The sequence below is a fragment of the Periophthalmus magnuspinnatus genome, chromosome 10 (assembly GCF_009829125.3).
Source record: "Periophthalmus magnuspinnatus isolate fPerMag1 chromosome 10, fPerMag1.2.pri, whole genome shotgun sequence".
NCBI lineage: Eukaryota > Metazoa > Chordata > Actinopteri > Gobiiformes > Gobiidae > Periophthalmus > Periophthalmus magnuspinnatus.
This window is the reverse complement of record NC_047135.1, coordinates 2,012,251-2,039,731: the sequence shown is the minus strand read 5'-3', so window position 1 is coordinate 2,039,731 and position 27,481 is coordinate 2,012,251. Positions and strand designations below refer to the sequence as shown.

At 38.3% G+C, this 27,481-nt stretch overlaps 2 protein-coding genes across 2 annotated transcripts; both read right to left on the bottom strand.

The window, feature by feature from the left end:
- Nucleotides 1–2,686: 2,686 nt before the first annotated feature.
- lonrf1 (LON peptidase N-terminal domain and ring finger 1) lies at nt 2,687–22,005 on the bottom strand. Its single transcript, XM_033974004.2, has 12 exons — nt 21,237–22,005; nt 20,607–20,725; nt 18,731–18,853; nt 14,133–14,300; nt 13,067–13,184; nt 10,889–10,964; nt 9,805–9,919; nt 9,610–9,731; nt 8,384–8,542; nt 6,563–6,725; nt 6,340–6,489; nt 2,687–4,479 (listed from the first exon to the last, which is right to left on the bottom strand). Exons 1-12 carry the CDS (start codon nt 21,532–21,534, stop codon nt 4,330–4,332), a joined length of 1,761 nt encoding a protein of 586 aa, XP_033829895.1. The 5' UTR covers nt 21,535–22,005; the 3' UTR covers nt 2,687–4,329.
- A 1,174-nt stretch (nt 22,006–23,179) lies between these two features.
- med7 (mediator complex subunit 7) lies at nt 23,180–26,599 on the bottom strand. The gene is made up of 2 exons (XM_033974007.2): nt 26,477–26,599; nt 23,180–24,737 (listed from the first exon to the last, which is right to left on the bottom strand). Exon 2 carries the CDS (start codon nt 24,726–24,728, stop codon nt 23,973–23,975), a length of 756 nt encoding a protein of 251 aa, XP_033829898.1. The 5' UTR covers nt 24,729–24,737; nt 26,477–26,599; the 3' UTR covers nt 23,180–23,972.
- Between the last annotated feature and the right edge of the window lie 882 nt (nt 26,600–27,481).

The window sequence follows — 27,481 nt, the reverse complement described above, 5'->3', positions numbered from 1 at the left end:
GGTGTGAATTTCGTCAGGCTAGGGCGAAAAATGCGTGTCGGCTCCCAATTCATTTTAAAATTTTGAATTTTGTAGGTGGCGCTGTCGAGCCGGTGTGCTTCGGACATTGTCGCGATGCCAATTTTATGAAATTTTTCGCCGAGCCGGTCGATCCTATACCTATATGTGGGACTTTTCGTCGACGTTCAGGGGGTGAAAACTGCGATCCTTTTGGCGGAAAAATAATAATAAGAAGAAGAAACCCAGGAAGAACAATGCCCCTCGCCATCACTTCGTGAGTGGCGAGGGCCAATGAGCGGGCGTGTCCAAACTTACTGCAGAAGTCAGATCTGCGGAGAAGCAAGCCCGCTCAGAGTTATATGACGTTTGGCTCGTGGCACAGTCGTAAACTAATCGTTGGAAGATCAAGGGTTTGATTTGTGCCACTGGGGTGAAAGTTCAAGCAGATATCGTACGTTCGTTTAAACAGTGAGTCAGTGTTTCCTCGTTTTGTTTTAATCGTTTTATTAACTTGACACAAATGCACAATATTTCATTCATTAGAAAAAAAACACATTATACAACGAGCAAAGTGTCCGGACAGACAGAGGGAGGAAGGAGTGAGAATCAGTTTGGCGTCGCTGTCGGCTCAAGTCGGCGGCAGAAAATTTGTCGGGGCTGGTAGTTCGGCAAAGCGTTAAAAAAAAAAAAAAATCTCCCTTATCGCCATGTTTGCGCACAAAAACGAACAAAAACTGGAACAAAAACTGGCACATTCTTAAATCGTTGTGCGTTCAAGGTCGTTAAAACTAAAACGAAAGAAAAAATCCGCTCGCTCGCCAGACGTTTGAGTCACGTGACTGACAGCGGAGTAAAATGCACTCGTGTGAAGCAGAGACTGTGTAAATAAATGGACTTAGCTAACGTGCGAGTCGCCGCGTTACAAACAGGAAGTGAGCATGTGCGGCGCGTCCGGTTCCGTCATTTTGGTGTTAAATGTTCGTATTAACCCTCTACATGATCCTGGGGTTTTTTATTTCGCTATTTTTCTTCGGGCGCTAGCTTTCCCCGAGGTCGCTCCCGTTAGCGTTAGCAACAGGTTTGATTGAATAATTACATTTCAAAATTATGTAGCTTGCTTATAATTTAATCAATACGTCAAAACCAGTGTTGGTCTCGATACAGAAATGTCACGCTCAATACTCGATACCGATTACGATACCAAAAAATGCTACATTTTTAGTAACACAATGTCATTTTCAGCACAAAATAATTCGTTATGTTCCTCAAGGTTTTATATTTGAACCAAACTGTTCAGGAAAGCTCAAATTTGTCCTGTTAACATGATTTTTTTCAGTATCGATACCTGTTGAAATGAGTATCAAGTTTCAATATTAGTTTTCGTATCGATTAGTCCAACGAACGATTTATTTTTACACGATACTGAGGTTTTTATTTCACTATTGTGTCTGTAAATCAAGATACGAACATTAATAACAGACAAATCCGGCGCCTTCTTTCCCCAAAAGTTGCTCCCGCTAGCGTTAGCAACAGGTTTGATCGACAGCGTTGCTAAGCTACACGTTAAGGGGCATTACTTTCAACAACCTCGCTCCGGATTGGCTCCTTGGTTGCTATGATACTCGCGGGCAGAAATCCAAATACGGGTCACGGTTGCATATTAGCCGCTATAACTGCTAGCATCGGCGAGCTTCATTTGGCGGTGACGTCGCGTTCGCTCAGTCCACTTCTTTACACAGACAAAATACACAAACATAAACATTAAAAAAAATCTATGGCACATTTGGGCAAAGAAAACCTTTTTACACACGTTTTATCTTAACGCCGTAATCGCTAAAATCTCTGGAATGTAGCATATTATTATTCGTATTATTATTTTATTTTTTTTCGTAGCACGCTAAGACTTTAAATTGTATAGTTTGAGGTTTGTCTTCAAAGGGCCTCGATGACCTTTTAATAAACCGTGATATTGCACTTAAAGTTTTGATAAACAACAAGAGTTTTACAATTAGCGCTCCAGGTCAGTAGATTACAACACGCTGATTAAACAAACTTATTATGAAACAGATTAAAGAATCTGGAAACAAATCAGGATTTTTTTTTATTCCAGTTCCGCCCAATGGAAACTGTGACTGTGCCTTTGAGCAAAACACCTCTAACAGACAGTTTATTTTTCTGTAACATGCGACTGGAAAAGCATCTTAAAGGGCCCGTATCACTCTGTGTTTTGTTTCATTCACACAAAGTTCTTCTCTCAAACTGAAAACACTCTGTTCCACCTTGTGATGTCATCATGTGGTGAAACAGGAAGTGCTCCACTGTGTTTTTAAACTCCACACACCTTCACTTGAATCATTTAGATGATGATTTCAGTCCTGGAATTGTAATTCTCCACTGAACTAAAGGTAAAAACGTGGCTAGCGTACCACTTGATGACATCACAAAGTGGAACAGAGCGTTTTGAGCTTTGGAGATGTGACAGACTAATAATAAAGTGTTAATCAAACATGTGTGAATGAATGTTTTGTTTCATTCACAAACTCACAAACTTTGCATATTTACGCTGAGTTCTTATCTCAAAGTAAAAACGCTCTGTTCCACTTTGTGATGTCATCATGTGGTGATACAGGAAGTGCTCCGCTGTGTTTTTAAACTCCACACACCTTCATTTCTAGAATCATTTGGATGATGATTTCAGTCCTGGAATTGCCAATCTCTACTGAACTAAAGGTAAAAAGGAGCTGTTAACTTAAAAAAAAACTACCACTTGATGACATCACAAGGTGGGACGGAGCATTTTGAGCGTTGGAGATGTAACAGACTAATAACAAAGGGTTACTCAAACGTATGAATGAAACAAAACACAACTCCAGGTCTGTTTTTGAGGAGGAAACAGCATTAGAACATGACTTAAACCTCACAAGACTCCATTTTGTGTGATATAAGCCCTTTAAATAATTATTTTTTGTATTTTAAATGTTTATTTTTGCTCCATATCGTAATTTACTGACTGGGACGTGTGAAATTATAGCAGCAAAGTGACTAGTAGAACTGCATGTTTAGAAATGAGTCACGAGCTCATCACAAAAAAACTAAAAAAACCCACTCGCTTTCACTCAAACATGATCACTCACATTCAACACTTAAATTAAAGCTCCAGGAGATGGCGCTGTGATCAATCAATTCACAAACAGATTCAAAAAATGTAAAGAAAAAATCCCATTGGGCACAGCACTATAATTACTCCTAAGGTTCTAAAGTCTAACCAGGGAAGATAGTGACACAATATAAAAATGGCCGTAGTAAAAGGGCTTCAAGGCAGATGGAAAGTAAACACAAGCGTTACTGCATATAAGCCCCGCCCCCTTCGCCAAAGTCCCACCTGCAGAGTACAAATGCCACAGACGTCATGTGCATAGACTTTCCACATCTCAAAAATAGCAACGTGATCTCTTTAAATTTGATAAAAAGGTGTTTTGAACAGCTTGGATTTGCCGCACACTGTTCTGTGTTAAAAATGTAGACAATAGTGACACCTAGTGGTCATGTGACGTGAGGTTTAAAGGGCCCACATTACACGTTTTTTTGTGTACTAATGTCGTTTCCTCGTCACAAACACACCTGGAGTTGTGTTTTTGTGTTTCATTCACACATGTTTAACACACAAACCCTGCACATTTAGGTTGGTTAGGTTTTCTCTCCAACTGAAAACGCTCTGTTCCACCTTGTGATGTCATGTTCAACATTGTGATGTCATCATGTGGTAATACAGGAAGTGTTTCGCCGTGTTTTTAAACTCTATAAACCTTCACTCGAGAATAATTTGATTGATTTCTGCCCTGGAATTGCACATCTCTACTGAACTGAAGGTAAAAAACGTAGCTAACGTAACTTGAAAACTACCACTTCATGACATCACGAGGTGGAACAGAGCGTTTTGAGCTTTGGAGATGTGACAGACTAATACACCAGGATCATTCAAACATGTGTAAGTGAAACAAAACACAACTCCAGGTCTGTTTTTGAGGAGGAAACAGCGTTAGAACATTACAGCTACAAAAGTCAGTTTTGCATAATATCGGCCCTTTAAAGTTATTATATTTGCATTTTGTTGTTGTCGTTGTCGTTGTTTTTGTTGTTGTCGTTGTCGTTGTTTTTGTTGTTGTCGTCGTCTCAATGGCCCAAGTGATTTGGCTTTGAGGTGCGTCAGTAAAATACACATAAAAATTACTCAAAAGTAGTTAAAAATCAAGCCCGTCCAAACCCGACGATCACCACTTGTGAGTTCTGCGTTTCATTTTGAGCTAGTTTTGAACCCAGTGCTGCCCCCTAGCTCTGAGAGAAGTACTCCAGGACGAGGCGCAGGTGTCCCAGGCGGTCTTTGAGAGAGGTCAGGGACAGGACAGTGGTCTGATAGGCCGGGTCCAGCTGCAGGACAGACAGCAACCACCAGCACCATATGGGACCGTTGATAGAAGCCTGAAAACAAAAAAGTGGACATTTAAAAAAATAATAAAATAAATATATGAATAAATACAAAAAATACATAGAAATAAAAAATGTAAATAAATAAATAAAATAAAAATATGTAAATAAATAAATATATACATACATAAAATATGAAAATAAATAACATAAAAAATGTAAATAAATAAAATAAAAAATGTAAATAAATAGATAAATACATAAATAAAAACATGTAAATAAATAAATACAAATAGGAATTTAATAAATATTTTAAAAAAATTAAAATAAACAAATATGTTCATAAATAAATATATAAATGCATAAATAAATACTTATAAATAAATAGTTCCCTTGTTTTTCTAATATGTTCTTGTCTTTTTAACAGCAAAGTTTATTATAATGTATTATAATGACTGACCAGTGTTAGGGATGGGCAGATATGGATTTTATGAGCCATTATATAAATGCACAATGTTTAAAAAAAAAAAAAAAAAAAAAAAATCATGAGCTGAACTAACTAAATAAAATAGAAATACAAATAGAATGCAACACTTAAGTAATTAACTTATATCAGTCATGAGTCACAGAAGTGATGTATTCAACTTTCTACAGCTCAAATGTGATCAAAGAATAAGTTAAATAAAATAAATAAAATTGACCCAAAAAATATTCTTCCATCTTAAATATGGAGCAATAAGGAGCTGTTCACTTGAAAACTACCACTTCATGACATCACAAGGTGGAACAGAGTGTTTTGAGCTGACAGACTGACAGACTAATAATAAAGTGACTCAAACATGTGAATGAAACAAAACACAACTCCAGGTCTGTTTTTGAGGAGGAAACAACATTATAAAAAAGCTTTAAAAAAAAAAAGATCTGATTAGTTTAAATGTTTATTTTTTATATTGACTGATATGTATTTTTCTGAGCCGATATCGATACCTGATATTTCACCTGCTGTTGTCGAAAACTGTGTGATTTATCTTTTAAAATCCACAGCAGGACCCACAGATTTAAGTTGAAGTAACATCACAAATTCACTTTCACTTTTGTAAAAACAAAAATAAAATGGATTTCTCTAGAATATAAAATAAGTTGTTGTTGTTTGTGTAAAAATGCAGCCATAGAACTCTCTTCAAATGTAAATAGAAGAGACTTATATGACGGCGTTATACCGATATTTGATAATGATATCGCCCCCATCAGGATCGAGTATCAATCAAGCTCAAGAGTATCAAGCTTTTGTTATATTTTACAGTTTCAAGTTAGAAGTTTCACGTCAACAGATGTTTGCCACTTTCTATAAAATTTGTTTATGTTTCCCATCTTGGAAAACCTAATCTACAATATACTGTAAATTTCGGACTATAAGCTGCTACTTTTTTCCCTTCGCTTTGAATCCTGCGGCTTATACAACAGTGCGGCTAATTTATAGATTTTTACTGCCTAACGGCCACTGGGGGGCACTATAACAGTAAATGTAAAAGTGAGACATGACGCTTTTCAGACACAGTTAAAAAAAAAAGAAAAAAAAGAAAAAAAACCTTCTGTGTATCGTCTTTCTGTGTAAATATCACGTTACGACACAAAAACCTGCGGCTTATATATGAACAAAACGCATTTTCTTTTCAAATTTAGCTGGTGCGGCTTATATTCAGGTGCGCTCTATAGTCCCAAATTCACGGTAATAATCCATTAATCCACTGAGAGCTGGATTGGGAATGTGCTGATTTTAGTGCAGTCCCCTGAATATTTAACAGGCAAACAAAAAAACAAAATGGAAGGTGGAAGATTTGACCGTGTCTGTTCTTAAAATATAATAATAAACCACAGTCTTCAGTGTTTTAAATGCGAGTTCCGTTTTTTTACCTGCATGTCGTCTTCTTTCTCCGGCATGGTCCCGTACTGTCTGTCGATCTGGTCTCGGAGCCGAGTCCCCAGACGCTGGTACCAGTCCTGCGCTTGCTGATAAACACTGTCATGTAAACGCCGCAGCAGCTCCAAGTCGCTCCCTTCGACCTAAACAAACATATCGACCTTCAAAAACCATTTCATAATCTGCGGCGAGGTGCGTTTAAGGACTACGCTCTACCCTCTGGTCTTCTAGGTACTCGATATCTGCGGTGTGGTATCCGTCTCTCTGGCTTCTCCTTAAAACCCTGAAACGGCTCCCTCCCACGGTGTCCACGTACGAGCGTCCGTCAGGCAGCAGCTCCAAACCGTGGATCTCCAGCATACACCCGTAATCCGCAAACCTGACAGAAAAAAGGGACGACGTTTACAAAAAAAAGTGACGTGAAGTGCTCATAAAATACCAACGTGAGTGCGGTTTGTAACGTAACTCGCAGACATCAAAAGAGGGCGTTCTGTTGTGGTTAACGCTAACACGCTATAATTACGTGTAATTAAAGGTTAGACATGACAGCGCTAATCGCAACGTCTTCCTGATATAGATTTGTGTTCTGTAAAATAGTTTCAGACATTTGTTTACATTATAGCCTACACCACAGCGTTCAGTCAAATGAAGCTAATCGAGGCTAGCAGTTATAGCGGCTAATTTGGAGCTGTGAGTATCATAGCAACCAAAGAGCCAATCTGGAGCAAGGATGTTGAAGGTAACGCTCCTTTCCGCCTGTACAGCTAGTTTAACAGGGAGCGGGCGCTTAGCAACGAGGTCAATCAAACCTGTTGCTAACGCTAACGGGAGCGACCTCAGGGGGAAAAAGGCGCCACATTTGTCTGTTATTAATGTTCAGATCTTGATTTACAGACACAATAGTGAAATTAAAACCCCAGGATCATGTAGAGGGTTAATACGAACATTTAAGACCAGAATGAGTCTGAAGCAGCAGAGACAGAGAGAGGGGAAAAAAAAAAAAAAAAAATTCTAAATTAACTAAAAAAATAATAATAATAATAATTTAAAAACAACCTCAAAAGAAAAAAAGAAAAAATTCAAAATAACAAAAAAAAAAATTGGAAAAAATAAACTCAAAATATCTCAAAAACCCCAGGATCATGTAGAGGGTTAATACGAACATTTAAGACCAAAATGAGTCTGAAGCAGCAGAGACAGAGAGAGGGGACAAAAAATAAACTAAAAAAAAAAAAAAAAAAAAATCTAAATTAACTCAAAATTAAAAATAAATAAATAATAATAATTTTAAAAAACCCTCAAAAGAAATAAAAAAAAATTCAAAATAACAAAAAAAAAATGGAAAAAATAAATTCAAAATAACTCAAAAACCCCAAAATCATGTAGAGCGGGTTAATACGAACATTTAAGGCCAAAATGATGAGTCTGACAGCAGCAAGTACAGAGAGAGGACACAGTTTTTCAATAGAAAGTGAATTGGTGCCAGAGTCGATGGAGCAGGAAGTGCGCCCATGATCACTTCCTGTTTGTAACACGGCGGCTAACAGGTTAGCTCTGTCCATTTATATAAACAGTCTATGATTTACATTCACAAATCTGAGCCAGGAAGTAAAACCAACCAACAGGAAAATACTAACACTGCACTACTACACCACTAATCTGTGCGTATAAACCAGGTCTGTCCTGTAATTTTAAAGGTGCACTATGTAACTTTTCTGGTCCACCATCTGCTTGTTCTGATGAGGTGTTATTTCTTTGCTCCATGGAGACAATCAGCAGGTCACGTCAGGCCAAGTTACAGGTCTGAAGTCACTTTTGTTAGCGGTACAAACACCTTAAACTGAAAAAATACAGGTGCCAGACTCCAACAAGATCGTATCTGTAATAATATAACGCTCTGTCCCCGCAGTGTGGATCAAAATAGCAAAAAACATCATGTAACATTTCGTGTGGGTGGTGCCATGACAGGTCTCGGCGTGTGCGGTTGCCGTGTGCGGTTGCCGTGTGCGGTTGCCGTGTGCGGTTGCCCTGACTCACCCTTTGCCGTGCTCGTAGCTGCACATGCCAAACTTCTTCGTGCCCGTCTCCATGCAGCGCCGCATCATCAGACGATACCGTGGCTCGAAGATGTGCAGCGGACACGGGACGCCGGGGTACGCCACAGTACAGACGAAGATCGGGATGTCCTGTGTGAGGCTGAGGGAAAAGAGGCGACATCAGTAATAAATACACTATAATAATAATAATAATATAATAATATATGATAATAATAAATACACTATAATAATAATAATAATAATAATAATAATAATAATAATAATATATGATAATAATAAATATACTATAATAATAATAATATATAATAATAATAAATATACATAATAATAATAATACTTACAATAATACTACTCCTACTAATAATAATTATAAATATACATAATAATAATAACACTTACAATAATACTACTCCTAATAATAATAATAATAAAGCTAGAGAAAAGGACGACATCAGCAAAAAAAAATACTATAATAATAATAAAAATATGTAATAATACTAAATATACATAATAATAATAATATAATAAATCTACAGAAACGACAACATCATAAGAAAGATTTTAGATCATCAGAGAAATCACTAAGTTTAGAAAATACAATTAAATGCAAGAAACACAGACTGTGTAAAGAAGTGGTTAAATGAAGCTCATCGAGGCTAGCAGTTATAGCGGCTAATCTGGAGCAGAGTTTCAAATTTGGAATTCCGACCATGAGTATCATAGCAACCAAAAGACAGAGGCTGTTGAAGTTAACGCCCCTTTTCCGCACTGCTGGTTTAGCAGGGAGCGGGCGCTTAGCAACGCTGTCAATCAAACCTGTTGCTAACGCTAAGAGGAGTGACCTCGGGGAAAGAAGGCGCCTGATTTGTCTGTTATTAATGTTCATATCTTGATTTATGAACAAAATCGCGAAATAAAACCCCCAGGATCATGTAGAGGGTTAATACGAACATTTTAGGTTGATCATGATCACTTCCTGTTTGGAACGCGGCGGCTAGCAGGTTAGCTATGTCCATTTATATAAACAGTCTACTACATTACCCCACAGCAATAAAAACTATCACGTTGCTTAAATCATTTCTCTAGCTGTTTTTAGATTCATGAAATAGGTTGAATTTTATAAATGAGATGCTATTTTTGCTGCTAAAATGATTGAACTTAATCGTTTTGACTTTAGCGTAAAAACATCTGAGGACGCGCTCTTACTTTGACAGCTCAGCCATCTCATTGTTGTGGATTTCTTCCCTTTCTGACAGCTGGGATGGGAACAGGCGCGTCATCATGTCCTGGAGCAGAACTGTAACGTTGAACTTCCTGTTTTTAAAATACTAAACACAAAAAGACCATTAAAACCAGCGGAAATCCTCGCGTAATATGTGTCACGTGTCGGCGCGTCGTTACCTCCTGCAGCGGCTGTTTGCAGAGCGGACATCGGAGGTTATGGTCCAGACTTCTCTCCATGCAGTTTTTACAAAAGGTGTGACCACAGGGCGTAGTGACCGGCTCAAAAAACAACCTAGAGAAACAAAACAGAGACAAGCGGTGGTAAGGGACTGTAGACCATTGTGTCGTGCGTCCTGATTGGCTGTTGGACTGTAGACCATTGTGTCGTGCGTCCTGATTGGCTGTTGGACTGTAGACCATTGTCCATCAGTCTCCTCCGTGCCGTGTCTCCTGTCCAGTACAGAATGTGTTCAGACAAATTTACATAAACGTTGGATCTCAGTGTGACTCTGAAGTGCTGTACGTTTGCGATTTGTTTTCTCCCCGACAAAACCCACAATGTCGATGAAACGTTCTGCAGCGACAAAGACGCCTACGAAGGTTTGAACTTTGAGAGAGTTTAAACGAGAGAGAAATGTGAGAAAATGTTAACGCCTGTGTGAGAAAAGTGTATAAAGTGTGTGGTGAGGGGTTTTACAGACAAAAACAGAGAGAATAATGTAAAAAATAAAGCTGATACTTCTCTCTCTGTCTCTGCTGCTTCAGACTCGTCATTTTGGTCTTAAATGTTCGTATTAACCCTCTACATGATCCTGGGTTTTTTATTTCACTATTGTGTCTGTAAATCATTAATAACAGACAAATCAGGCTCCTACTTTCCTCGAAATCACTCCCGATAGCGTTAGCAACAGGTTTGATTGACAGCGTTGCTAAGCGTCCGCTCTCTGCTAAACCAGCGATGCGAGCGGGAAGGGGCGTTACCTTCAACAGCCTCGCTCCTGATTGGCTCTTTGGTTGCTATGATACTCATGGTCAGAAGTACAAACATGTAACTCTGCTCCAAATTAGCCGCTGTAACTGCTAGCCTCGATGAGCTTTATTGACGTGACACTCACTTAGTCCACTTCCTTATTCAGACACTGCTGGGGAAGTGTATTTGAATAGTTTCTTTAAAAGATAAATGTGTGAATTGTAATATTCTCTGAGTGGTGTCAGGCTAAGTGCTAAGTCAGAGCGGCGTGATTGATTCGGGAGCACTGACCTGATGCAGAGCGGGCATTCGAAGTCGGACACACTCAGGAGACTCAGGGTTTTGTCACGGCTCAGGCTGCTCTCGGCTAAAACGGGACAGAAAAGAAAATTATAAAAAATGACCCCAACAAAAACATTAAAAATTAAAAGGAATAGAAGAGAAACACATGCCACTAAGAAGTCACTCAAAGCGCTTTACATTAAGGAACCACTAGTCCTGGTTTAGTCCTGGTTTAGTCCTGGTGTAGTCCTGGTTTAGTCCTGGTTTAGTCCTGGTTTAGTCCTAGTTTAGTCCATGTCTAGTCCTGGCTCAGTCCTGGCTCAGTCCTGGTTTAGTCCTGGTTTAGTCCTGGTTTAGTCCTGGTTTAGTCCTGGTTTAGTCCTGGTTTAGTCCTGTTTAGTCCTGGTTTAGTCCCAGTTTAGTCCTAGTTTTTAGTCCTGGCTCAGTCCTGGTTTAGTCCTGATTTAGTCCTGGTGTAGTCCTGGTGTAGTCCTGGCTCAGTCCTGGTTTAGTCCTGGTTTAGTCCTGGTTTAGTCCTGGTTTAGTCCTGGTTTAGTCCTGGTTTAGTCCTGGTTTAGTCCTGGTTTAGTCCATGTTTAGTCCTGGCTCAGTCCTGGTTTAGTCCTGGTTTAGTCCTGGTTTAGTCTCTTCTCCATTTTCTTGTTTTCTGTTGATTCATTTCTTTGTCTGTTTCTGTTTCATTGTTGATTTTCTAACTTGAACTCATCTTGAACTGTTTCTTTTATTAAATGGTTTTAGATGAATATTGTGATTTAAAATGTGTAAATTTTAACAAAATAATCCACAGAGTCAGAGGTGAGAACCATAGAGACTCAAGCTCAACAGGACAGGTTTGACTTTGACACATTTCCAAAATTAAAACTGTAAAAAGTTGAAAGTATCGACAGGTGATATATTCTTAATACAAGTGTGACCTAAGTTTTAAAAAGTTTGACGTTAGCGTTTTGACGTAGCATCGGCTAAAAATGATTGTTACGTAATGAAAGGCACTTTTAACCGCGCACTAAATGAATCGTGTTAATTAGGCTTCTCAAAGTCTCTTAAAGTCTCTCAAAGTCTCTCAAAGTCTCTCAAAGTCTCTCAAAGTCTCTCAAAGTCTCTTAAAGTCTCTTAAAGTCTCTCAAAGTCTCTCAAAGTCTCTTAAAGTCTCTCAAAGTCTCTCAAAGTCTCTTAAAGTCTCTCAAAGTCTCTTTAAAGTCTCTCAAAGTCTCTTAAAGTGTCTTAAAGTCTCTTAAAGTCTCTTAAAGTCTCTCAAAGTCTCTTAAAGTCTCTCAAAGTCTCTCAAAGTGTCTCAAAGTCTCTTAAAGTCTCATAAAGTCTCTCAAAGTGTCTCAAAGTCTCTTAAAGTGTCTTAAAGTCTCTCAAAGTCTCTCAAAGTCTCTCAAAGTCTCTTAAAGTGTCTCAAAGTCTCTCAAAGTCTCTCAAAGTGTCTTAAAGTCTCTCAAAGTCTCTCAAAGTCTCTCAAAGTCTCTCAAAGTCTCTCAAAGTGTCTCAAAGTCTCTTAAAGTCTCATAAAGTCTCTCAAAGTGTCTCAAAGTCTCTTAAAGTGTCTTAAAGTCTCTCAAAGTCTCTCAAAGTCTCTCAAAGTCTCTTAAAGTGTCTCAAAGTCTCTCAAAGTCTCTTAAAGGGAGGGTTGGAGAGGCGACTGCTGCTGTTGTGATTTTGGCCTTTACAAAAATAAATGTAACTGAATTGAACTGTGCTTCTGTCGCTCTAATAATGAACAACATGTAATAATGAAAGAAAAACATCACGGATCACATTTTGTTTCATTGTTTTCCATGTTGTAGTTTGCCTTTTTTCCATAGTTGACGTGTTTTATTTTGACGTGCGTCCTCTTTGCTTGTGTTTTTGTGTTTCACTTCCTGCCCCGCCCTCCTGTGCTTCACCTGTTCTTTGTTTCCTGTTGTATTTTAGCCTCACGTTTCCTCTCCTCTTGTGTTTTCATCGTCTTTTCCTGCCGTTCGTTCGTTTTTCTGTGATTCCTTGAGCTTGGACGATGTTGGAATTTTCATTTTTCTCTTCCCCAGTGCCTCTTTATTGATTAAATTATTAGCGGTTTTGCATTTTGGGTCTTATTTTGTGAACTTCCTCGTGAACCTTCATTCTGCTCGAGTTTGTCTTTGTAAATAAATCAGTTAAACGAGTTCAGACTTTGCCGCGTACCTCTGCTCTGCACAAACTCTTTCCTCATCATCAGCTCATCGTCTTCGTCAGCGGCTGGGAGGAAGGACACGGCCTGACACAGGGAGAGGCAGCACTCCGTCCCCGTGTCCTGTTTCACCTTTGGGAAACACAAGGTTAGAAAAAACACAGACTTAAAGGTCCGATATTACGCAAAACGGACTCTCGTGAGCGTTAATCCAGGTTCTAATAATGTTTCCTCCTCAAAAACAGACCTGGAGCTGTGTTTTGTTTCATTCACATGTTTGGAGATGTTCCAGACTAATAATAAAGTGTGACTCAAAGCTCAAAATGCTCTGTTCCACCTTGTGATGTCATCAAGTGGTTGTTTTCAAGTGAACAGCTCCTTTTTCCTTTAGTTCAGTCGAGATAAGTGGCAATTCCAGAAGCTGAAATGATCCAAATGATTCTAGAAATGAAGTTGTGTGGAGTTTAGTATGGAGCGGAGTTTAGCACAGTTTTTATTATTATTTTTTATTTTATTTTTTTATTTATTTATTTTTATTTTTTTTAGGAGATTAACACTTCTTTTATTTATTCAATTTTATTTGTATTTATTATTATAATTTTTTCATTATTATTATTATTATTATTATTATTATTATTATTATTTAGTATGGAGTGGAGTTTAGCAGGTTTTTTTTTTGGTTTTTTTTGGGGGGGGAGTTTAGTATGGAGTTGTTGTTTTTTATTATTATTATTATTTTTATTATTTTTATTTTATTTTATATTTTTAACACAGTTTTTTTTTTTGGGGGGGGGGGTTTAGGAGTTTATTACGGAGTAGAGTTTTTATCATTATTATTATTATTATTATTTTATTTATTTATTTATTTTTATTTTATTTTATTTTATTTTATATTTTTAACACAGATTTTTTTTTTTTTTCACTTCCTGTATTACCACATGATGACATCACAAGGTGGAGTGTTTTCAGCTTGAGAGAAAAAGGTTTGCTTGTGTTAAACATGTGTGAATGAAACAAAAACACAACTCCAGGTCTGTTTGTGACGAGGAAACCACATTATAACACAGATCAGAGTCGTACCTGTGCGGCGCCTCTCCTGGCGTCGCTCTCGCCCTCCGCTCCTCGTGGGTGGGGCCCCTGGGAGCCGGTCAGACTGGTGATAGGATACGGCTCTTTCAAGTACTCAGACACGACCTGCAGCATCCCGGGAAGCTCCTCCGGCACCGCTACGCCCTCTGCCTCCAAGATCTGACATTACAAACACCAAAATGAACCTAAATCCCACTCAAAACGTAAAATACTGTGGAAAAACAGCAGAATGGAACAGTTTAGGAGTTAGTTTTGTGTCTATAATGAGCCAGAGAAGTCATTTATTCAACGTTCTACAGCTTAAATCTCATCATAAAACAAAAAAAAAACAGCAAAACTTCCCCAATAGTACAAAGAAAAAGTCTCCACGATAAATACTGACCACATAAGGAACGATAATTCAACAAACAGAGCGTCTTTAAAGTCTTATTCATCAATTTTACAATGTATTTACAAAGGCAAGCCATAAGATTTATTAATTAGATTGATTATTCTATTGTTTTCAGTGTTTATAAAAGTGTTTAATCACATTGTATTTTTGTATTTTGTATTTTTTGCCTTTTGATTGAACCTCTAAGAAATATCGACTTTGACCTTTTGACTGAATTTAGCATCACGACCGCAGAACCTTCAACCAAACCAGGATTTTCCAGTAAACGTGAAGCCACCATTTTGGAGTCGGCGCGTTCGAGAGCGAGTTCCTCAGTCAAACATTTCCAGATCGTTGGACTGGAAGGCTGAGGCTGTGTTTAAGACGAGACATTACTGAACGAAAGCAAAAGATACAGACAAGACTGAGCCATCGATGAGGCTCTGGTGCAGCGAAACATGGAAAGAGTCGTGGAAATGATCTGTAAAATAACACCAAAACATACAAGAAGACGGTCTATGTTGGTTTATTACGTTTGCACCGGTGAACAAACCAGAGCGATGGAGTCACAAGATTTAAATAAAGTCTGAGGTCCGAGCCCTTCGTTAACCTCCTGAGACTCGAGCTCCTGCAGGACTTTATTTACAAAAACTATTAAGAGCTTGAACACATATATTTTGTGTAAAAAACAAAATGAGAAACAATTGTGCCTCTAGGAACAATGTGTCTCATTTGTTCTGCTGACAGGAGCAGGAAGATATATGCCTTTAAATAAAAATAAAATTAAATTAAATAAAAATAAATAAATCAAATCAAATAAAAAATATATATATTAAAGTACAATAAAAAAAAATAAAATAAATAAATAAAAATAAATAAATAAAATACAAATATATTAAAATACAAAATAATAATAATAATAATAATAATAATAATAATAAATACAAAAATGCAATAAAAATGTAATAAAAAAAATAAAAATAAAATAAATAAATAAATATTCTAAACTCTTACAAATATTCAAAATTGAACATGTTCTTGTTGCTGTTCTTCTAAAAATTTGCACTGTGACCTAAACAACCCAAAATGTGTTGTCCACAGATGAGGACGCCAGGTCTCCGGAGGTTAAGGTCAGTCTGGACGTTTGGCCTCTCAGCTCAGAGACGTCACACCTTTACATTAACGTCTGAGCGCAGGTAAAGACGACCAAACAATAAACATGTGCAAACAGCAGACATGTCAATGGAAAACACAAAGTTACACCTCCAAGCCTGTATTTTCTGGACAGTAAGTTGCACTTTTTTCATCGGTGCGACTTATACTCAAACGCAACATCGTCCAGTGCGACTTAGATGCATAATAATAAAGAAAAAAAAACATCTGAGACTGAAGGATTTGACAAAGACTCGTGCGGCTTTAACACTTCTTGCAGAAATATCTTAGACAACGGAAAAACAACACACAAACATTTCTACCACACAAGAAATCCAGTCCCAAAGTCTAGATGTGCGTCGTGTGACTAATGTTTCCCATACAGAGGTGTAATAAATGAGATAAAACACTTTGGAAATCACTGATACAACAGAACAACAGGCGTCTGATTAAGAGATCTGATCGACTGCCTTTGTGATAAATGTTTTAAATCGTAAAGAGACTTAATGGACGCTCTGAATTAATTATCGTTTAGGTCTAAGTGCACAGACTCGACCATAAACCTGCTGCTCACTCACATTTGAACTTCTAAAAACTTCTAAACTCCTCAGTTCTAACGGTTTAATTCAAGTTTTGGAGAGTTTTTGGAAAAGAACTTTATTTATCCATCGCTCGCTGAGGCCATTTCATTTTGTTGGCCTCAGTTTAAAGAGTTAAAATCGGAAAAATAATCAGACAATTTATATAAATATTACACAAAGAACAGGAAGGAAATAAACCTCATAAACCCTGCGTCTTTCACTGATCAATAAAATAACTTTTCTTTCATAATTTACCACTTCTGCTCACTCGATTTGAACAGGTACAAAAAGAGTCAGGTCATTTTAACTCAAATTTAACTATTTTAGAAGCAAAATTAAGTTAGTAATTTTTGATCTTTTTGAATAAAATCTCTTCTCTAAAAAACTAAACCTGAGTGTATCAAAAAAAGGACTATTTTGTTTATAATTAAAAAAAAAAAGACATTTCCAAGTGCCTCTGTTGCTGTAAAAATAGCTCCTCAGATCGTTTCCCTCTAAAGTCAAATGTCTTGTGTTACATTAATCTTTTCTTATCTGTTCTCAGGAGCCAAAAACTACAAAGTGTGACATAGTTTTGCCTTCAAAGAGTTTGAAATGAAGTTACAAACTCGGACTGTGGCTTAAAACAACAAATGAGTAGCATCACAACAACCGTTATGTCACATTTTAGGATTTAAAATAGATCATTAAACTGCACTTACGTTATATTATTACTATGTTAACATTAAACAAACTTAAACAGTGAAAAATGCCTCTAAACCACACACTGTATATATAAATGGATGTAGCTAACCTGCTAGCCGCCACGTTCTAAACAGGAAGTGATCATGTGCGCACTTCCTGCTCCATCGACTCTGGCTCCAGTTCACTTTCTATTGAAAAACTGTGTCCTCTCTCTGTCTCTGTTGCTTCAGACTCGTCATTTTGGTCTTAAATGTTCATATTAACCCTCTCTACATGATCCTGGGGTTTTTGAGTTATTTTGAGTTTATTTTTTCTATTTTTATTTTTATTTTTTTTTTGTTATTTTGAGTTCTTTTTATTTTAAGTTTTTTTTTTACTTTATTTATTTATATATTTTATTTTTTTAAGTTATTTTGAGTTTATTTTTTATTTTTTTAGTTATTTTGAGTTTTTTTTAATTTTAAGTTGTTTTTTTTTACTTTATTTATTTATTTTTTAAATATTTTTGAGTTAATTTTTGAAAAAAAAAAAATTTTTTTATTTTTTTTTTATTTTGAGTTTATTTTTTGTTTTTGTCCCCTCTCTCTCTCTGCTGTCAGACTAATTTTGGTCTTAAATGTTCGTATTAACCCTCTACATGATCCTGGGGTTTTTATTTCACTTTTGTGTCTGTAAATCACGACATGAACATTAATAACAGACAAATGAGGTCCTTCTTTCCTTGAGGTCACTAATGCTAGCAACAGGTTTGATTGACAGCGTTGCTAAGCGGTGCGGGCGAGAAGAGGCTTTCCTTTCAACAGCCTCGCTTTGGATTGGCTTTTTGGTTGCTATGACACTTACAGTCGAAATTCCAAATGTGGAATTCTGCTCCAAATTAGCCGCTATAACTGCTAGCATCGATGAGCTTCATTTGTAGCTGAACGCTGTGGGTGACGTCGCACTCACTCAGTCACTTCTTTACACAGTTTTTGGTCTAGACTTGGTGTTTTATTGTTTTATTGTTCTTCTTTGCCAATGGACTGTTTTATGTGAACCACTTTGGGCAGCTTTAGTTGAGTTTAAACACACTAAACTGAAACGAACACAACGACACTGCGACGTAGTTACACGATATTAGCGTCAGAGCATTAGCTAAAGTAGAAGCTACGTCTTTAGCATTTTAATTTGCATGTTACGTCTGTGTAATCCCTCAGGCGTCCAGATATGATCCATAGCACATTTGTCAAACTCAAGGCCCGGGGGCCAAACGCGGCCCGCCATGTCATTTTATGTGGCCCGCGACAAGGTAAATTTAAATGTATGACTGTTTTAAAATGTCAGTTTATCAGGAGTTATGCAGTTTCACAGATATATTTTTTTATATCTTTGCAAATTTGTGACGAACCATTTTGCTGATGTGGCCCTCGGTGAAATTGACTTTGACTCCCCGTGATCCATAGCAACAGAAAAGTGATCCATAGCAACAGAAAAGCCAATTCTACAACTGGAGAAAACTGGCTTCTTCAGTTCGGGTCAGAATACTGCTGGACACTGCCTTCTATATGTCTGAAAGGAGGAGCTAACACAGACGCTAACACAAGTATTTCTTTAGCTTCTGTTTGTGCAAACTATGAGTCATGGCTCCGCCCCTAACGCTGTGATTCTATTGTTTTCTTTACTTAGATTTACGTTAACAGAGGATAAATGATGTCTACGCTCCTCGTTCCAGCTCAAAACGTCTTCGCTTTAAACTTTTATCCAGGTGACACACATGAACGTCTCTTCGCTTTAGCGCGTTACGTCCAAACAGCGGAACAAACCTTTTTGATTTGGGTTTTCGCAGGGGTGAAATCCGCTTGGACTTTCAGGCATCGGTGAAACTGGATGAGCGCTTGCGTCTTCTGACCCATTTCCAGCAGCGCGTTCCCTTTACGAAACAGGCCCTGCACAGAGAACGGCGAGGATGAGCGCGCCGCAGCTGGAGAGCCACAACAAGCCATTACACGTTCTAAAATTATAACATGGAATAACATAATTAACCAGAACGCAGAGGACGGCTAATCTGGGCTAGCGTTGTTAACCCACTGACATGCACAGATTAAATAACAGAAAGAGGAAGTTTGCGTAACGCTGGCACAGATGACATAACTGTAATAAAACAATCATACCTGGAAACAAACAGTTTATCGGTGCCGTGTAAGTGTGCCACGGGGTTACTGCCGTTCAAATACGCGCAACTCCACAGAGCTTCATCGTCTGGAAGCCATTTTAAATTCGTTTTTTAACTTTTTATACATTTTATTTACATTTTGTTGTCGTATTACAGGCACATTTCTTCTTGTTTTTGTCCCTACACTTGATTATGCAGAGGAAATCCAGCTCTTTCAGCTCTAATACTGTTTCGTAAATCGATTTTAAGTATCTGCCAATGCCCGATATCAACCGATACCAGTGTACGGTGGGAAAAATGCCGATTATTTTCTCAAAACGCAGTTACACAAGAGATCCAAATGTGTCACGCAGCTGTGTTTACCCTCCAAATAACTACAACTACAACTAAACAGCTTCATAAGGATCAAAATTCAGTTCAAAGCCAAAATGTGCCTGTAATATCGTCTTATTACGTAAAATTAAAGGGCTGACAAGGATATCGGCTGAAACAATATCGGCTGAAATGATAATCATGGAAGCGATACTCAAATTTTTCAGAATTTCGAGCGATGTGATGGTTCTTCTGATAGACCAAACTCAGCCTGTAAATAGTCGTATTATGTGCAATTTAAGAGCTAACCAGGATATGGACTGAAACGATATCGGCTGAAATAATATCGGCTGAAACGATATCATGGAACGACACCCGATCCAGCTAATTTTTCAGAATTTTATGCTATGTAATCGTTCTTCTGCTAGGCCAAACTCAGCCTGTAAATCGTCTTATTACGTACAATTGAACTCCCAGCCAGTACATCGGCCGAAATGATATCGGCTGAGATGATATCGGCTAAACGATATCATAGAACTGACACTCGATCCGGCAAATTTCCCAGAATTTGTAGCCATGTAATCGCTCTTCTGATAGGCCAAACTCAGCCTGTAAATCGTCTTATTACGCACAATCGTTAGCCCAGCCAGAGTATCAGTTGAAATGATATCGGCTGAAACGATATCATGGAACCGACACTTCGATCCAGCTAATTTTTCAGAATTTTAGTCTATGAAATCGCTCTTCTGATAGGCCAAACTCAGCCTGTAAATCGTCTTATTACATACAATTTAAGAGCTAACCAGTATATGGACTGAAACGATATCGGCTGAAATGATATTAAGGAACCGATACTGGATCCTGCTAATTTTTCAGAATTTTTAACCATGTAATCGCTCTTCTGATAGGCCAAACTCAGCCTGTACATCGTCTTATTACGCCCAATCGTTAGCCCAGCCAGAGTATCAGTTGAAATGACATCGGCTGAAACGATATCATGGAACCGATACCTGATCCAGCTAATTTTTCATATAATTTCTAGCTGTGTGATCATTTTTCCGACCGCTACAAGCAACTGACCAACTAAGACTCTGCAAAAATGACAAGATTATTGTATTTTCTTCTGTTTCATGCATCCATTTCTGTTTGTTTTGTTCCGTTTGTGAGTTTATTCGTGTTCGTTCGTGTTTGTCGTGTTTGTCGTGTTCCTTTACCTCGGTCCAGTTGGGTCGGAGGCAGCAGAGGTAGTCGAGGTCGGTCAGAGCGTCGGGCAAACGCAGGAGGCCCGTGTTGGCTTCAGCTCTGAACAGCTTCAGACTCAGATCCTCGGGGACTGTGGAGTTACACTGATGTTAAAACTACATCAACAGAAGCTCGTGTCAGGCGCCGGAACGTTCAAGTCCGCGCAGTTACAACATTACAACACGTTTATGAGGGCGTGACGCGCTGCAGGGAATAAAACGGTGGATTTTTCCGCAGATTCTTGCCTTTGACTTATGTTTATACGCAAACATTTGAGTAAAAGCTTGATACTTAGTGTGAACTTGAGCTTATCTGGGGCAGGACTCTGGTGTCCCTGCAGGAAAAGGTCAAACGCACCTTTAAAGATAAGTCCTGATAAGTGTCTGGGTCAATGGGAGTAAATTTGGCACGTGGGGTAAAATAAAATGACTTTAGTTGATCGTTTTCTCAGACTTTTTGTAAATTTAAGTCACATAACGCCTGGGTTTAACAGGAATAACACAGGCCAGAGGTTAGTTATCACCCACTTTTGAATATAAGGCACCAGAACAGAACATATGTGCGTAAAGTGTGAGTTTTACGCACGGCTCTGTGGCTCTTACCCTGGTCCAATCCCTCGTTGGTGATGCGTAAAGCCTCCACGAACTGTCCAGCCTTCAGCTTCTCCTGGATGTGGCTCTTCATCTTCGTCTCTTGGGGCCAGCACTTTTCTGCCACACTGATGAGCAGCACGTTGTTCTTCATGGCCCGCGTGTCTCTGGGTTTGAGTTTGTCTTTGCACTGGGGACATTTGGACGGGAGGAAAGTCCAGACGCATCTCCGGCAGAACGTGTGACCGCAGGACACAGTGACCGGCTCCACCATGAGGAAGAGGCACAGAGGACACTCCAGCAGCTCCATGGTCAAAGGGAAACTCTCTGACTCTCTGTCTATGTCTCTGTCTGTGTCATACAGATGGAAATGTGCCCGGTGAGAAGTGTGACCTGGCTGCAGCACTTCTGGATGAGCCACAGAGGCGCTGCATCGACACTTTACGCGCGCTCACGCAGCTCTTTGGACATCTGTTTCTCCAAAAATAAAAACAAAACAGGCTGTGTACGAGCTGGAGACAGTCTAACCTGCTCTAATTCTGCACTTTAGTCCCGGTTACGCGCTGACATCATCCCAAATGCGCGCAGAGGAGCGTGTTTCTGTCGCTGCAGAATGAATAAAAACTCTTCTTTTGTCTGTTTTTCGTGTCGTGCGTCGCTGCTAAACGCCCCGGACACGACACTAAACATCTGCACATTCATCAGATCATCTCAGACCAGCCTTCACCCGCTTTTCCCTCCGTCAGGACGCGTCTCCAGCCACAGGAGGTTACTGTGTAACACCATTACATTACATAAATAAAGATCACGTGACGCGCTGCGGGACACGCCATTGGTCGAGCTCGGCCTGTTCCGCCCTGTTGTGAAACGCGACGATGCAAGTTTCATAACCTCATTCCTCCCACAAAAGTCCACATATTTGTTTAAAAAATTATAATAATCACGTAACTATAGTTTATAATTACGCACAGAGGAGTTTGGTCAATTTAAAACGAAAATGAGAGATTGACAGAAGCAAAAAGAGGAGGAGGGAGTCCCAGAGCAGGACAGACTGTACAGGGGCAGGAGGAGGGGGGGGGGGGCTGTGCACGGGGCAGGGGTGGGGTCTGTCTCACTTATTTAAATATATATATAAGAAATCAAACTGCAGGGGCGTGATTCTGCATATGCACACACGTTATGGTCACTTGACGAGGTTAAACTAAAGATTCTGTTTCACAACTCATTTTCAGCAGTGTCATAATTAGCCGGTTACACAAGTTGTTTGGTTTGTCAGATGTTTTGATAAATCCATGGGTCAGATCAGATGGACAGCTCCAGAGATGTTCACAGTGAAAGTAACACTCATAGGCCTGTTAATATAATCACTATATCCATTTATTCAGGTTATGAAAGTGGGAACAGTATGTTTTTGGGGTAAATATTTCTCCTGTTGCTTTTTCTTTGCACTTTTGGGACATTTTTGGTTATTTTTTGACAATATGATAAGATTTAAGCCATCAAAAGTTGAAAAAATAACTTGTCTGACTCGTTACAGATGCAAACTAACGACTAAAGTGTTTTATTTTGCTGTTTATTTACCGCAACTCATGATTTTTCAGCAATATTGTTAGTTTTATAATAGTTTTTGTGGTTTAAATCTGCTCTTTGTTTGTGTTAGTGGCACAAATCAGTTTCAATATTATCATTTATCGTCTATATTTACCTGACGGAAGTATATCAAAGTTCAAACGTGTTGTCGTGACAGGCCAACATGCTTCTTAAACCCATCACTCATCAAACTCCTTATTAGTTTTGTAAACATTCTTATGTAATCCTGCAAACAAAGCCTTGTCCCCAATGCACCAATTATAACGTTGGGGCAGGATAAGAGGCAGCTGGGCCTTGTATAAGCAGATTTACAAGTTTAGGGTGTGTGACTGTTCACTTATATGATCAGAGTTCTACAAGAGTCTACAATGTTTCACCAGGACTTTATTTGGATGAACAAAAACAACACTGGAAATAGAGGAGTTCTATTTCAATGAGGCGTGATTATACGACTGTGGTGGTGTTTTAAATCAGACCCATTGTGCTCTGGAGTTATAATCTGTGACGCTCGTGGATCATTTTGTTGTAATTTACATGTTTTAAATCACAATATTCATCTAAAACGACTTGATAAAAGAAGCACGGCAGACGATTTCAAGTTCGAAAACCAATGGGCTGTAAATGTCATCACAACAAAGCTCCGCGTGCTGTCAGCGCCCCCTACGGACAGCTAGAGCAGCACTTTTTTTTTTCATTTGTACCAAAATAGTAAAAGCCGAAGTTAAATCTTTCAACTGGACAAAACGTTGTAGGAGTTTTGTCGAGTTGATAGAGTTAACGTCGGCTTTTTACTATGGATCAGACCTGGACGATTACGCAGACATTTGTACCAAAATGACGACGCGACGCTGCCGAATCCTACGAGTATCACTGATTAAGAAAATAAAACTGGAGAAGGAAGTGCGGACGTCACAGCGGGCGTGTCACAGTGGAGGTTTAACAGGGGGAAATCGACAAAATGGCGTCTTAAAAATAACAGATTAAAGATTACTCAAACATGGTTCACTCCAAATACAACTTTCAATGAGTAAATGCTGAAGGGAAACAACTACAAACACGGTTAAAACTCTGAAAAGTTGCATTTGCAGAACAGGTCTGATTTAAAAAATACACCAAATCCCATTCAAACCAAAATAAGACATTTACATATTGTGTGAGCTACGCGATTTCATCAATGATACTACACATGGCTGCGTCTTTGTCCCACATCTTGTCCCGTTTTAGACCAGTCGTGGCTTTGTCCTGTTGCGTAGTGGACATACAGCTGGCGCCTGGCTCGTCCACGTCCATGGGCTCAGACATCATCCCGGGTGGAGCCGCCGCGGGGGCCAGCGCGGCAGGTGTGCTCCGTAGCGCTTCACCGGAGCCGTCAGCCCCGTCCATCTGAGGCAGGTCGTCGGGCAGCGAAGCGAGGCAGCCTTGGATCATCTCCACCACTCGCTCCAGCTGTTTCTGAAAGCGCTCGGCCGTCTCCAGCCTCTGTCGTTTCTGTACCTCCATCATGACCCTCAGTGTCTCTCTGGCTTGGTGTGGTCTGTATTCATTTATCAAGTGATGCATGTGAACAAACAGAAGCTTAATGTCTTCCAGCTTTTCCTCGCGCTTTATACTCCCAGGGCTTTTAATAAGAATGTCCAACAAGTCCAGGAAGTTTATCAGAATTGACATGTTGAGTTTCTTTAGTTCACGTTTGTGGTCGAACTGAATCGGGTGCAGTCTTTCGATGCCCTGGCTCTCCAAAGGGCGGATGATCAGGTCGTCGCACTGGAACTGGTTTCCGAACATCATGTAGCTGTCTCTGATGGGCGGAGGAGGCTTCGGAGCCAGACCTTTGCGGATGTTTTCATCTGTGTATTCTTTGATGTACTGCATGGGAGGGGGCGGGAGGGCGCTGACCTGCTGCGGTTCCCCCATGACGCTGATCTGGAAAAAAACGCAACAAAACAAGAAAATAATTATTTGTTGGATACTGAAGTCACAAGTAGGCCTGTCACGATAACAATTCCTGAAGTGTGATAGATTACTGAAGTAAATAAACAAACACTATTCACTATTCTATTCACACTAGTCTTTACAAAACACTATTAAATTATTGTATTAAATGTACAATATTTAAAAAAAAATTAGCTGAACTAACGAAACAGTAAAATGTAATTATCTGGTACCGATAATGAGTCATAGAAGTGATTTATTCAACTTTCTAAACATTGACCCCCAACAAATACTGTCCCATCTTTAAGTCAGTACAGAGATTATCGTGACAGGCCAAGTCACAAGCAGTGATGAAACGTTCGGGTCTTTTATGGGATCTGAATCTTTTGGATCCATTCATTTCAGAGCCGTTCAAAAGACGTTTATTTATTTCACAGAAGCCAATGTGAGAACTCATTTTATCTACAAAATAATCACAGAGAGAAAAAAAACACAGCTCACATGTGTTTAAATTGGTTCAAACTGGGTGTGTTTACCCTTTAGAATGATGAAAATAGAAATAAAATGTTGCACAACAATAATAATAATTTAAAAAGGAACTGTGTTTATGATACCAATTTATTTATTTTTTTCATGCACAAATCTCTCACTTGTGTCGCTGCTCTGCTTCTGTTCTGATTCTTGTATTGGTTCAGCGTTAATCAGGATAAAACGCATCAAAATTAGAAAGAAAATTTGTATCTTGGAAAAAAAAAAAAAAAGGATGCAGTTCCAATCGTTCGCGTTAAGGAGCTGTACAAAAGAGCCAACTCGTTCACAAACTTCACATCAATGGTCTCAAGACAAAGTGAGTGTCAGGTGAAGGACCCTCCATCAGAAAACTACAAATACAGTCCACCTTAAAGTAAGAAAACTACAAATACAGTCCACCTTAAAGTAAGAAAACTACAAATACAGTCCACCTTAAAGTAAGAAAACTACAAATACAGTCCACATTGAAACTATGAATACAGTCCACCTTAAAGTAAAAAAAAACAACTATGATTACAGTCCTCCTTACAGCCCACTTTAAAGTAAGAAAACTACAAATAAAGAAAACTATGAATACAGTCACATTGAAACCATGAATACAGTCCACCTTAAAGTAAAAAAAAATAAAAAATAAAAAACTATGATTACAGTCCTCCTTACAGCCCACCTTAAAGTAAGAAAACTACAAATACAGTCACATTAAAACTATGAATACAGTCACATTAAAACTATGAATACAGTCCACCTTAAAGTAAAAAAAAATAACAAAACACTATGATTACAGTCCTCCTTACAGCCCACCTTAAAGTAAGAAAACTACAAATACAGTCACATTAAACTATAAATAGAGTTCACATTAAAGTAAGAATATAGCCCATCTTAAACTATAAATGCAGTCCACCTTTAAAACAGTCTTTTCTACCTGTCCGTGCGTAAAATCACTATATACAGATCATTTTCAGACTATTCCTGCTAAAATATGAATAGCGCAGGTTTTTAAGTTCAACAAAACAACTTCACAAATGAATATAATACAGAAAAGCCCGTCCTGGAGCCTTCTTCAGTCTCAGAGCGAGCTAAATGAAGCTAGTACTGCTGTTAGCTTTAGCATTAGCATGTTAGCTTTAGTATTAGCATAAACACATCCAGGCCAAACGTGAGATCTGCATCAGCTCAGAAACAAACAAAGTGTCACAAACCTTATATCTGCCTCCTAAAGTTTTAAATAAATATGTCAGGAAAGGTCCAAAAACGTCCTAAACTGCGTCAGAAGGAGAGATTTAGCTCATTGTTGGTGAGACACTTTCACATCTCACACACACAAAGGAAAGAGTGAAACAAGCTCGACGCTCATTGGCTGATTAAGCAATGAATGGTTCAAGCTGGACGCTGATTGGCTGGTTGAGCTGGACGTGCGAGCAGCGAGGCTTGTGATTGGATAAAGTCTTTTTACATTGAGGTCTAGTTTATGATTCACAGAAGGTCGTTCGTTTCGTCAAAGTGCAAAGTTTGTTTTTATGTTTTTATTCTTTTATATTTTATTGAAAGGGGAAGTTCAATAACACTGCATTTCTTTAAAAAGATTTTATTTTTCAGTTTGTAGCGTCAGAATACGTAATAGTAAAGACATCTAAAAAAACTAACAAAAAAATAGAAAGAAAGAAAGAAAAAAAAGGCCAAATATGAAAATGTTTAAATACATAATCGTTTGCTTCTCTCCACTCCTCTTTTGATTCTTTTGATTTGAAATCTGCATTCATGGCCAGAAAAAAAATAAATAAATACCTTAATGTATCTGTTGTTTATCGTTTGTTTGAATATAAGGTCATTTATCATAAAAATATGAATAAAGGTATTATTATTATTATTATTATTATTATTATTATTATTATTATTATTATTATTATTATTATTATTATTATTATTATTATTATTATTAATTTATGTATTTATTTATTTATTTATTTTTAATTTATTTATTTAAATTTTAGTCCCATGATCCACAGTTCCTCCAGTGTGTCTGATGCAGGAGCTAAGAAATTTAAACCAACACAATCAACAATCATCCAGACACAAGTTTATTCATTTTTAGACTGAATTATTTTAGCATTTATTTGTAACTTTACTTACACCTTTTTTAATTTAATGTTGAAATTCCAGTTTACAACTCTCTGTGCTGTTTCTACTATTTATTTACCTACAAT

What these genes read in the sequence shown, in the direction of transcription:
- med7 (XM_033974007.2), bottom strand. Translation starts at nt 24,728, where the DNA reads ATGGGGGAACCGCAGCAGGTCAGCGCCCTCCCGCCCCCTCCCATGCAG.
- lonrf1 (XM_033974004.2), bottom strand. Translation starts at nt 21,534, where the DNA reads ATGGAGCTGCTGGAGTGTCCTCTGTGCCTCTTCCTCATGGTGGAGCCG. An exon ending in CAACGAGGGATTGGACCAGG is followed by an intron (nt 20,726 to 21,236) that starts GTAAGAGCCACA and finishes GTAACTCCACAG; the next exon opens with TCCCCGAGGATCTGAGTCTG. An exon ending in GAATGCCCGCTCTGCATCAG is followed by an intron (nt 9,920 to 10,888) that starts GTCAGTGCTCCC and finishes TTGTTTCTCTAG; the next exon opens with GTTGTTTTTTGAGCCGGTCA.